We start from the raw sequence: 13573 nt of genomic DNA, 5'->3' as shown, positions 1-13573 counted from the left end.
GCTCCTGTACTCTAATTTCTTTTGTATCGTAGTCAATAGTGTCTATCAATTCTATGGTTGTTTTCAGAAAGAAAGAGAGAAAAAAAAAGTTGCCTTATTAGCCCAATTGCCTTGCCATGCCAAGAACTCTAGATACAGGCAAATGTGACAAAGTATTGGAAAACAATTTCCAGTAGTTAGTAGATGAGAATTCAAGCATGCATGTCTGGCCCTAAATCTCTGCATCACACTCTCTGGAAAAGTGTGCATACATACATAACGCAGCTAGCTCAAACCAGACACGATCCTGTACCTGGGCTTCCTTTGCCAGCTTAGCCAGCATTCAGATTTCACTTGGGACTTTCCTAATTATGTAAAGATGGAAAAGAATTGGCTTGTGTGATATGTACCACAAACTTTAACATCAGTATGAACACTAAAAGCTCTCTCTTTTCAATGCATGGCCCAGATGATGTATACATTTTTATTTCCATTAACAAAAGGAGTTTTAAATCAACACATCCAGCCATTGGGATTCGTGTTAGAAGTAAATCACCAAAAAAAAAAAAAGAAGAAAGAAACTAATTATTATTATCCATAAACTGTTTGGAGAAAATGGGCTTTTTTCTCCCCCCTATGTTTGCAAGTACCTGATCAAACTTTGTGAACAGGATCAAATGGAGTACTAAACCTAGTCATAATAGACTTCACTATTTTCTGTTTGTATAAGCATGTTAGCAAGTCAAGAAAAACCTGGACAACCGCAATAAAAGAAATAGAAAAGATAATTGGGAAAAAAAAAATGGCATTAGATTCTACATGTGTTGTTCTTATCCTTTGGCAAGAAAACCTAAACTCGTATATAATATGATTAATACATGGATTACAAGGAAGCTTTGTTGTTTTTAGCTGTCCCTAGCTCTTATCCAACGTTTATGAGTTGCCCCAGAGATACGTTTGTATATTAGGAAATCACCAAAGAAAACAGAGAATGAGCACTGCAAAGAAAAACGTATGTGGTAGTGGAATTTTCAACTGCATAAGCATTACTTAATTAATTGCTAGGATGCATATGCGGTTGCAAGTTGCCACCGCTGAGATTTGCCAGCACTTTTTTGATACTGCTTTTCTTGTTTTTTTTTTTTTTTAATGAAAACCCCTCTGCCATCAATTTGATGGTGGCCATCGGGAGCTAATGGATTTGCTAGAATGCATTAATATATGTCAAATAATGTTGGACCACAACCTCAAGTCGGACAGAACCTTCTTTGAATCATGTATCGTGTGTCCTCTTGAGGACTTCAGGTTGAATTGCCGTGTAAATGTTGCACCTACCATGAAAAAATTGTACGACACAAAATGAAAAGTTGTCTGTCGTATATACAAACAGCGACGCAGTTCGATGTTACAGGAAGCAATTGCTGTTCAATGTTTCATCAACACTCGATATCATGGCAAAATCAGAATGTGGACATTGCGAGAATAAAGCATACCATCACCTCTGTGTCCTTGGAAATTGCTGAGACATAACATGTAAAATGATTAGACAATTTCGTTAAAAGTATGGATGAATTATACTCTATCCCGGCCCTCTGGTGTATAACTTTCTCGCGTAACCCTCCTCTAGTCTCTAGATTCAAAAACTATACACAACTCTGAACTTCCTCGTCATTTAGACTAAACTGCCAAAGCGGATGTCGTCCTCTATAATAGAAACTAACTGAAATGACGAGATTTCCTTCGTTTAGAAACTAAAATGATTGAATTGGCCAAGATATATAAATGTGTCATGCATGACACTACAATTCCCCGTTGTTTATTTATTTATTTTTAGCTACGTAACCTTTTATAGTTTTCAAAATCTATGTATAACCCTTATGTGGTTAATAAATATTTTCGACCTGACGTAGGGGTATTTTTTGATACTTAAGTAAGCTCCGGAAACAAATTCCATCACTTGGACACTTTTAACTCAAATCCATGAGAGGATTACGTAGAATTTATAAGAGGGTTATGCGAACGAATGTTGATCAACCAAGGGGATTTAAAGCATAGTTTACCCTAAAAATATATCAATAAGCCTACACAATTATTCTTGCTTGATAACATGGTAGCTTATATATACATGAGCTTGAGAGGTAGAGGAGGGAGACGTGGAATTAGGCAGTTTGGCGAGACCCCATGACAAAGAAAGTGGAAAAAGGTTGGGTAGCTTCTTAGCAAAATGCAAACAAGCATACTTTTTTCAATAGAATTCGTTAATTTCTTGGCGATCGACGTAAACTGCTCTTTTGGTGAAAGTGGACAACATTGTCCAAAGAGTTAAACTCAACCAATTCTAACAATATTTAAATGCCATCCTTTGAATCTTTTTGACATGATTTGTTTCTAATACGCTGGCTAGTGTGGTGCGAATGCAGAAACTTGGTTCTGCCTAACTCCACTTTAAACCGGTACAGTTTTATTGGCAGAGAGCAAGGGAGAAGATGAATAAACTACGTACAACAAATATTCCAAGTAAAGTACTCTCCCTTATCCGATAAGGAGAGGAAAAAACGCAGCACTTTCGACGATTTTAGTATATTCCAACCCACGTTTATGTTAAACTCGCCTGCAAATGAAGGATAATGGTTAATGTTAATGGACGAGCTAATCATTTCGAGAATATGAACTGCAAAAGAACTAGATGTCGAATCGAATCCATCTTATATTGTTGTATGCTAAGGCAACTTGGGTTTGTTAATTTAAAGCATAGAAACATGTAATTTAAAAAAAAAAAAAATCTTACCATTTCATTTCAGAAGAATATTCTCTGAATTTTGTCCCTTATTTTGCTGAGTCGAATATTCCCTTAGTTGTTGGCCATAAAATCTTCTGAGCTTGATACTAATCTATCAAGTAAATGGGCCGAAATCTTTTAATTAATTTTTGCCCCCCCCCCCCTCTCTCTCTCTCTCTCTCTCTCTCTCTCTCTCTCTCTCTCTCTCTCTTTACATGCACTCGAAAAAGATAATGCAACAAGATGCGTTAAAGATTTCCACGCACAACTGGACAATCAGGACATGTCAGTAATTGATCATATATCCGTAGGAGGATCCTAAAATAGGAAGGGGAATAAACATTACAATTGGCTTATTTTCACATGTTGTATCATTAATTAACCGTAATCTAAGCCAAATTCAATCTGGGAATATATGCTAGCGCATTAGTATTTCATTAAACCATTCTGTATTTTCAATCGCATTTTGCGCATAATTGGCCTAAAATAAATCGCTTCAAATTATCTGTTCTAGATTTTGTCCCTTTCTCGTCTTTATTTAACTGCAGCGTGTGTTGTGTTGTTGGATTTATCCTCCAATAGAATCCTAAAATTTATTGATTGTTGGAGCTATTCGCAATAGAATCTTAAGAGTTATTAGTCAACATGCGTGCTAGTTAAAACAGATAGGCGGGACAGAGACAAAATCTCAGAAAAGACGATTTCGAGCGTAAATAATGAGCTACTTCATTGGCTTCTCGACTAATCCAACGAACATTACACCCCTGGAGACTTTGAAGCATCATTTTCGCATCATTAGTCAAGTCATTTGATCACATAAACCAAGCAATGCATCCTGGATCAATATCCTTCCAAAAAAACAAAAAAAAAATAATGATAATAATAGTATCAAGTACTTTGGCTGCAATCCCACAAGTAGTTGTCAAATTAAGTCAAATCATAGTTAATCCCCGTTCCCGCGTACCATGCTTCTAAAAATGAACTGAAAATACAATTAAAGACCATTTGGCTCCTTGAAAGAAATTATTTTGTCCTCCCATCACGAGCATTCGAAACGCAATGCCATTGAGGAAACAGAGGGTAGACTCGGCGTTAGGTTCTTGAAGATGGTAAGATTACTCCGGAGAACATAATACTAATGGTTAAGCAAGTTCAGTCAATTTAACTATTCAAGTGCTCAAAATTAAAGGAAGGAAAAGACAAGCCACCTTTATACCCAAAAAAAAAATGCAGAAGAAGCTTGTTGGATTAAAATGCTACGCATGAATGAATGCGGACGATAACAGTAACATTGGGTCCCTCCTATCCCAAAGTGAAGTGCAATTTGAGTCATCAAATGAGAGTAAAATAGAAAAAAATTTCTTTTTATTTAATAACATTCACCTTTTGTATTGACCTAGTTTTCGTCATCAGTCAGAGCATGTGATTGGCTGTGAGACCTCCATATGATGCTGGTTTCGGCAAAACCTTCCCTCAGATGATTTTTTTTCTGAGATTTGACTTTTGAGATAATAATTCATTAGCTTTTCCATCTTTTTTTTTTTTTTTAAAAAATGCTTCATTTAGATAACTGAAACATCCCTAATCACAAACTCAATTCCTTCCCCATGTAAGCATTACATTGGATGTTCCATGATTATCCTTAGAACCATCACTGCATGATGACATGGTAAACAGCAGGCCATTTACATGTCAGGTCAAGACACATGAAATTCATTGGCCGGCTTGGGTTGTCTCTAGATAACAGTATACCTAAGAAAAAGAAAAAACATACATGGAGAGTTTATGCGCTGCTCAAATGGATGTTGAATTCTGCTTCGTAAGCTAGGTACTGTATCATCTCTGTTGCTACATCTGGCCCACGCCTCAAGCCTTCTCCTCCTATAAAAGCCGTCTAATCCTCATGCCATGCTCCAGTCCACTATCCCCTCATCGCTATCTGCAAAACAAAACTTCAGGCGTCACCTTCAATATAGTCAGCCATGATTCCATCTGAGGCAACAGGAATCCACTACTTCACACCTGAGGATCCCTCGCCTTTCACCCCTAACTTCAGCTTGATGCACAGCAGCTTTCCAGCATTCCAAATCAGCAGACTCTTGACCAACTTGCCAAATTTCCAGAGCCCTCCTCCCATACATGAGTTCACTCCGCAGTCCTCATGTTTAAGCAACAACTCTACCTCTGATGAAGCAGATGATCAGCAACTCAACGTCATAGATGAAAGAAAACAAAGGAGAATGATATCCAACAGAGAATCAGCTCGAAGATCAAGGATGCGGAAACAGAGGCACCTTGATGAGCTCTGGTCTCAGGTGCTTCGCTTGAGGACTGAGAACCACAATCTCATAGACAAATTGAACCACGTGTCAGAGTCCCATGACAGGGTTGTTCAAGAGAATGCACGCCTTAAAGAAGAAGCATCTGACCTCCGGCAAATGCTCACCGACTTCCAACTTGGAAGTCCTTATAACACCTTGAGTGATCTGGAAGAGTTGCCATGCAACACAGCTCATCTCAGGGCTGAGTCATCAAACCAGTCAATTGCTGCTACTACAAATCTGCTTCACTGACTAAGAGATTTACCATGCTCCAAAAAAGAAAGAAACGGAGGTGTTTGTCTGCCTTTTTCTTGTTTTTTCTGTCTAATATGAATGTAATGAGTCAATCATTTCCCAGCAGATGGATAACACGTAATCGGAAATGATCAAGATTTTCCTTAATATTCCATTGCCAACTCAAAAGATGGTTTCTTCACATCTGGATCAACTCGAGAAACTCACACTATATTATTGTGGAGCAAATTTACTGAAAGTGAAATCTCTAGCACTCCATCATGGATTCGTCAAAAACTCCATCAAAGGGCAATAACTCAACAACACCACCAGAGTTAATTTAAACGCGTAGGACTTTTTAAGAAATTATCAGCCATTCCTTAAATAAGATGATTAGTTGAAAATAGCAAAACATAGAAGAAACTTCGCAGCATCATTTGTTGACAAGTGCATTCATCTTCTTCTCTGAACTGTGTGAAAACTACGTATATGTATAGAGAGAACAATCATATTTGGTAAGTGACCCTTAATAGATCAGGCTACAGGAGTTTACAGGAAGGCCCCATGACCAAAATTGTGTACCACACGGTTGCCCAAGCAGTGGGACAAATGCTGGTGGAGATGCTAGTCATAGTGGCTCATAATTCAGGGAACTACTATCAGAAGCAAAACACATGAAAAGGCAACCCACTATGATCCATGCAACTGTTTCTCTTCTTTGTCAGAGCATGAAAACGTTAACTATTCCGCCGGTCTATATATTTTTTTTCAATTTCGATTTTCTGCAGCTGGAAGCACGCTTCAAGGTTGCCAACCAAATGCATTTCCCTTCTCTCTCTCTCTCTCTCTCTCTTTCCAATACAGAAACCTTTGTATGAATAAAATAATGTCTTTGGTATAAGAAGAAACCAGGTAAAAACAAAAGAACTAGAGAAGCCAAGAACTTGAACTAAAAATGCACCCAAAAAAAGAAAAGGAGGAAAAAGAATGAAACAAGAGAACTTTGCTTGCTTGCCGAGGGAATAGAGTTAGTGAAAGAAGGAAAAACAAGGGAAATGGGGAAATTCAAATTTTTCAATTTAATTAATCTTGGAACATAAGAGATGGAGAAGCTGTAATATCTAAAATTTTCTCTTCTTATTCTGTAAATCAGATGTAAGAAAGGACACCAAAAAAGGAGGGGGAAAAAAAGGAAAAGACGACGAGAAATGCCAAAGCTAATAAAGGAAGAGACAAAATTTTGTCAACATTTCTCCTTTTATATTAAGAGGGAAAGTGGAAATAAACAAGGATTTTGCCTTTTCCTTCCAAAGTATACAAACCTTGACATGCAACTTGCCTTCTTGCCTGAATTCAAGCCAACAAACAGAGGCATAATTAATTGGCCAAGCTAGCAGATGATGTCTCTATGCCAGTTTATGCTTTTGCCTTAAAATCCCAAAATAACAGTCGGCCTTTTGATAATCTGAGAGAAACTATCCAGGGCCCTTCAAAATTGAACAGTCATTGCCAAGAGAAAATCTATTCATTTACAGTATAGAAGATAACTCTCAATAGGGAATTGTGATACACAGTTTCCAGCAGCAAATAGTGCCATTGATATTGCTTCTGCTTTTTGACAACTACATGAATCATCGTAAAGAATAGGGCTACAACCTACTGTATTAGAATAACCAAATACTTCAAAACAGAGAGGTATCTCAACTGTATTGCTTTCTGGGAAAAATTTTTCATCTAATAAGTAATAACCATAGTAAACTCTTCATTGCAGCATTCAATTACACAAAAACACACACACCTTCAAAGAAGTCGAATGACTAAACATATTCCTCGCTAGGACGTGCTTACCCATCATAGTTCACAATGCACGCTCATATACTTTCAAGTTTCTGATTCTTTTCAACTTTCAAAAAGGATGGGGGAAACAGAGCGGTGATGGAGAGGTTTAGGATTGAACCCTCATTGGAATACAAGGAAAACCCCGGGGGGGGGGGGGGGGGGGGGGACTTTATTTTACAAACACCTTTCATTTTCAGAAATATCAGATATGCCATAGCAACGATGTTCAGATTCCTACTTCCTAACTTTGTACTATGCCTCAAAAGTTACCCCATTTGCACCCTGCCTATTCAGATAAGTTAAATTGAATTTTGAAAAAAAAAAAAAAAACCGATAGTAACCGAGTTGATCAGCTCAAAATATAAAGGAAAACATCAAAGCTTCATATTCACCAGAAAAAAGTACTTTGATTAAAAGCAAAAAAGAACAGCCACACAATACTTTGATTAAAAGCAAAAAAGAAGAGTCTTTACCTACTTCGTAAGCTTAATCAATGAGAAATATAGCAAAACTTCATAATTACAATAAAAAAAAAACTCTCATGGACGCACAATCTCACACATATACATGGATAGACACATAAATTTCTACAATTGAACAAGAGGAATTTGAAATGACGCCATGAATATAACATGCATAAGCTTAGCAGTTTTAGAAATTATTAAAGAACAATTCCTAAAACGTAATTTCTAAAACAGTTGAACTCAAGCATTAGAGAACTAAATTACTAGTGAAGATTTTATGATGATAAGGTAGAAAGAAAATCAATTAATGAAGATAAATTGGCAGGAATTTTTGAATAAATAGGTTCACCTGTTCTTCTCATACCTGGAAGGAAAGAAACTGATTTCCCGCCGAAATGAGACTAATAAGCTCCCCGGCCCGTGTTCTGAGCTCTATATTTTGGGCTTGTGGACTTGAAGGCCGAAGTTCCGATGGGAATGGGTTCATTTTGCTCTTAGTCTACACACTGACATCTTAATTGCTCCTTCAACTTATAGTTCTAACTAATACACGAGTAGTTCCCTTTGACTCGATTTCAACTTTCGAGCATGATAAAATTGAGTTGAGCTTGAATTAACAGGGTCAAAATTCAACTTGGCTCTACACAATAGCAATTCTATTAATTAATTATTTTTAGAACCCAACTCAACAAGTAAAATTAGTCTAGCAACCGTCAAGAGGGACTTAAGGCCCCCCCTCTTGGGTGCAAGATTAGGAGTTCTTACGGGGAAAGGAGTGTAAGTATGGAGTTCTTACAATAAAAAAAAAAAAAGGCAGTAGTTTTGATTGGAGGTGGATTCCCTCCTTATTCTCTTGTGACCTACTTTGGTCCTTCTCCGTATAGGAGTAGATTAGTCTGTTAATATTGAGATTAAAACAAAAGAGTAAAACAATTTAGTAGTAAACAAGATTCAACTTTCTTTCTTTTTTTTTTTTGGGAGTAAGGAAGAGAAAGTATTTAGGTTTTCACGTAATTTTCGACAAAATAACCCTATAGTTAGGTATTTTTATAAGGGAAAAATAGAAAAGCATACAATATACATAGTTGGAAGTAAAGGCTTGTTAAGCTTGGGAATCAAAACCAGTCAAGGAGTGAAGTTGTAATTTGGCTCAAAAATGTTAAGCGCTCGGGCTTCGCGGGCTCACGGACTCACGGACTAAGTACTATGGAGTAGATTGTAACTGAAGAAAGGCCCAAGAAGTACAAGCACATAGGACAGCGCCAAAAATAGATATTTTTCCCTTCAATCTCTTATCCATCGACTCTTTACGAAGTTCCCTTTCTAAGGTTCTCTCAAAATCTTGAACTGATATTCGTAACTCAAACAAATTTTCACCAAATAAAATCCAAAAAGAATCATGGGATGTTCTCTTTATACATTGCCATCTACATTTTTCCATAAACCATCCATGCCCACCATTGGTAGAAGACGTTTAAGGTCCATGCTAAACACAAGAGCAATGGCTAAAGAACTCTATTTCAACCATGATGGTTCAGCAATGAAGAAGCTTCAGGTTAAAACCGTGTCCTAATTATTTGTTCTATGATTTTCTTAAGTGGTGACTTGTGGGTAACGAGAGATTGATTGTTCCTTATTGTGCAGGCAGGTGTTGACTTGGTGGCAGAGTTGGTCGGAGTAACTTTGGGACCAAAAGGAAGAAACGTAGTGTTGCAGAATAAATATGGACCTCCCAAGATTGTTAATGACGGTGAAACAGTTCTTAAAGAGGTAATAAATCTGTATATAATACATGCCAATTGTTATTAATCAGCTTTCTCATGTTACAAACTGAAAAACAAACTTCTTCTCTTATTTCAACTATACCAGTGTGCCTTCTTGTCTTTGAAATCTGTATAAACGACTATGAATAATGCTGAAATTGCTGGCACGTTTTTGGATTGTTCACTACCAGATAATGGAAAAATGTATCTGGTTTGTGGCTTTGTGGTTATACCATTTCAGATTCCGCATCAACGTCTTGAAATTGTGCTTATTCTTAAGCTGGCTGGCTATGTCATTGATCATCAAATTTCTGATAGAGGAAAATGATCTATGCTTAGTGTCTTCTGAAATTTTTAGACTTGTACTCTGAGATTATCATACTGCATTTGGAATGCATCAAATGATGATAAACAAAAGAAAGAAAAGTGCTCAAATGCTCCAGCCATCAATGTTGATTTTGTTAATGCATACTTTTAAAGAAGATTTGAACTTGAAATCTAAAAATTTGTATCTTTATTTTGGGCAAACTCCACTTTACCCCCCTGTGGTTTAGCGTTTTTTCACATAACCCCCCTGTAGTTTCAAAAGCTATACATAACCCCCTCATGGTTTGGATTAAAGTGTCAAAGTAACGAAAATGGTCACTCGTAACGGCGTCACCTAAAATGTCAAAAATACCCTTATGTAAGGTTGAAATTTATGTATTAACCAAGGGGGGTTATGTGTATATTTTGAAAATCATAAGGGGGTTATATGGTAAAGTATTAAACCATAAGGGGGTTATATGGTAAAATATAAAAATCATAGGGGTTAATGTGTCATGTATTTATAAGGGTAATTTCGACATTTTTAGAAGTTCCGTTACGAGTGACTATTTCTGTTACTTTGACACTTTAATCCAAACCATGAGGGGGTTATGTATAGCTTTTGAAACCATAGGGGGGTTATGTGAAAAAATGCTAAATCACAGGGGGGTAAAGTGGAATTTACCCCTTTATTTTCTGTGATTTTGAATAAGCATTTATTTTTTGTCGCATATTCTGCAATAGGGTGCAATTTTTCTCCAATTTTAGTTCATTTTGAGACTTGAATACATGACAATTTGCAATCTATCATACTCAAAGGATATGGAACTGATTATGGGAACAGTTTCTCATTCCTGAAATATTTATACCTTGAACTCGATGTACTCAATTAAGTAGAACAGATAGAATTGGAGGACCGTTTGGAGAATGTGGGAGTAAAATTAGTAAGACAAGCTGGTGCAAAGACAAATGAGCTTGCCGGTGACGGTTGCACTACATCTATAGTACTTGCACAAGGTCTTATTGCTGAGGGCATGAAGGTACGATCCTATCTTTTGACTTGAGTGCTCAATTTATTTTCAGGAGAGCTCCAGTTAGACCTTATTTTATGTGTTAAGCAAGGTGAATTACCGTTATCTACATTGATAACTAGAATCAAAGGTTTAGGTAACATTCCTGCTACTATCAGTTGCCTTGAAAGTGGTCATTACTACATCAATCTCTGGACAAAGTCATATACTAAGTTTAACTTTCATTAGGTTATTGCTGCCGGGATGAACCCTATTCAGCTCTCACGTGGGATTGAGAAAACTACCAAAGCCCTTGTTTCAGAACTGAAATTGATGTCCAGAGAGGTAATTATGCTAATATGCCAATATCATCTTCTTTACAAACTGAGGATTGAAATAGCCTTGCAGCTCAAGAACGCTATCACCCGTTTTCTACTATGGACACTGGCAAGAAGAGAAATCATTTTGTGTTTGAAATTTCTTACCATTGCAGGTTGAGGATCACGAGCTTGTGGATGTCGCTGCTGTTAGTGCAGGGAATGATTATGCAGTGGGAAACATGATTTCTAATGCCCTTCAGAAGGTAGGAAGAAAGGGAGTAGTCAGAATTGAGAAAGGGAACCATGGTGAAAATAGCCTGCGCATTGTAGAGGGGATGGAATTTGATCGAGGGTATTTGTCTCCTTATTTTGTTACCAATCGAAGAGAGATGATAGCAGAACTTCACAATTGCAAGGTAAAGAACTCGTGGATTTGATATTGTACGTATTGATGTGTCATATTTAGGTGGAAAACTTCTTTGGTGGCAGTTGCTTTTGGTTGACAAAAAAATCACAAACGCAAAAGAGATGTTTAAAATATTGGATAATGCAGTCAAGGAGAAGTATCCGATTGTCATAGTTGCAGAGGGCATTGAGCAGGAAGCTTTGGCTCCGGTAGTTAGGAACAAGCTCAAAGGTACACTGAAGGCAGTTGCTATTAGAGCTCCTGCATTTGGTGAGCGCAAGAGCCATTACCTAGATGACATTGCCATCTTGACAGGAGGTAGTGAGACAAGAACACCTAATCTAAAGTTTGCCACTTTCTTTCATTCCATTGACTTTTTTCTTGCAAATTTAATGAGAAAGAGTTTCTGACGGGAGATTGCGAAGAAAAGATTGATTATGATCCTGCGATAATATGGTAAAACCAATTCTTCACGGCTGGAGCATTAATAGCGGTTATAATGATATTTTTCAGTTTCTGACGCTGGCATCATGTAGTCTATCAACTGGTATTCTAGGCTGAATTATAAATTTTTATGCAACAATAGTTTACAATAAAAGCAGTAATCACAAAAGATATGTGCCCAGAGTAAAAACTACAGTTCATTATTTGTCTGTTTCACTTCAGTTCTTCAAATTTTCACATAGTTTATCATGTTTTAAGGGACTGTGATCAGAGATGACATGGGCTTGACTCTTGAGAATGCTCACAAGGGATTGCTTGGAAGTGCATCTAAGGTGGTGATAACGAAAAACTCTACGTTAATAGTTACTGATGGAAGAAATCAAGAGGCCGTTCAGAAAAGGGTTTCCCAGATACAAAGGCTTGTGGAGGTCTGTCAAATGGTTTGCATGATGCTTTCATCTACCATTGTAAAGATTAAATTTTACATCTCCAGCTAAGTTGCCTGAGATCTCCAAATTTATTATTTTATCCAGGGACATAAGAGCGAGGGGAAAAAAAAAATTCATCAACTAATATTATGCCGGATTTTTCTATCATAAATGTGGATGCATTGATGGTAGGACACCTGCAAAAATTTCAGGGTATTTGAATTATGTAATTAACTAGCATAATTTACCAAAAAACATTGAAAGCTCTACCAAACTGTTAAGAGAATATAAGTATTATTGTAGATAATAAATTAGTAAGGGTATTTTTGTAAATAGTTTGTTAGGGTTGTACTCCTATAAATACTAGTTGGTCACTCATAATATGGTGACTAGATGTTTTCCTTCCAAGATACCTGTTGACATGGTATCAGAGCAAAAGTCCTAGGGTTAGGGTTAAACATCTAGCAAAATCACTGTTCACGCCGCACTGTTCATCGCGGCACTGTACACGCGTACTGTTCACGGCACTGTTCACGTGTTACTGTTCACGCAGTTACTGTTCATGCCGTTACTGTTCACGGCTCAAGTTTTGACCCGTTCTTTCGTTTGACGTGCTATTCGCTATGGTTGAAAGGTTTGTTAATACGGTTATCACTGACCAAGTTGAATCAAGTTTTTCAGCACATGGGTCCCAGAAAACTGTTACTATATCTGAAGAAGATTATGTTAAATTCCTACAGTATCAAGCTACAAATCACGCATCTCTTCCCTCTGCTTCTTTAGCACAAAAAGGTAATGACTCATGGATTATTGATTCCGGAGCTACTGATCATATGTCAGGTACCTCTAAAATTTTTTCTAATTTCCAAGAGTTTACTTCCTTTTCTCATGTTACTTTAGCTGATGGATCTACTACTAAAGTTAAAGGCCTAGGCACTGTAGAAATTAATCCATCACTTCCGCTGTCTTCTGTTCTTTACGTACCCAATTTGCCCTTTAATTTAATGTCTGTTAGTAAGCTCACTAAATTTCTACAGTGCACAGTTACTTTTTCTCCTGATTCTGTTGTCATTCAGGATTTGAAGACAAAGAGAACGATTGGTGGAGGGCATGAGCATAATGGTCTTTACTTTCTCAACTTCAATGGTCCGATAACATGTCCTGCTACTGTTTCTCCTCTTGAAATTCACTGTCGTTTAGGTCATCCGTCTTTACAAAATTTGAAAAAATTGGTTCCTACTTTGAGTCAATTATCTTCGTTAGAATGTGAGTCTTGTCAG

General features: G+C 37.1%; 1 protein-coding gene across 1 annotated transcript; it reads left to right on the top strand.

Annotated features, from left to right (window-relative positions):
• Window positions 1-4481: 4481 nt before the first annotated feature.
• On the top strand, window positions 4482-5481 carry LOC113715745 (basic leucine zipper 43-like). The gene has a single exon (XM_027240034.2). The coding sequence runs from the start codon at window positions 4741-4743 to the stop codon at window positions 5329-5331; it is 591 nt and encodes a 196-aa protein (XP_027095835.1). The 5' UTR covers window positions 4482-4740; the 3' UTR covers window positions 5332-5481.
• The last annotated feature ends 8092 nt before the right edge of the window (window positions 5482-13573 follow it).

Source organism: Coffea arabica, chromosome 11c (genome assembly GCF_036785885.1).
Source record: "Coffea arabica cultivar ET-39 chromosome 11c, Coffea Arabica ET-39 HiFi, whole genome shotgun sequence".
In the NCBI taxonomy this organism is placed as follows: Eukaryota; Viridiplantae; Streptophyta; class Magnoliopsida; order Gentianales; family Rubiaceae; genus Coffea; species Coffea arabica.
This window is presented reverse-complemented; position numbering and strand designations above follow the sequence as displayed.

Bases quoted from the DNA above. Each gene is read 5' to 3' on its own strand.
- LOC113715745 (XM_027240034.2), top strand. From the start codon at position 4,741: ATGATTCCATCTGAGGCAACAGGAATCCACTACTTCACACCTGAGGAT.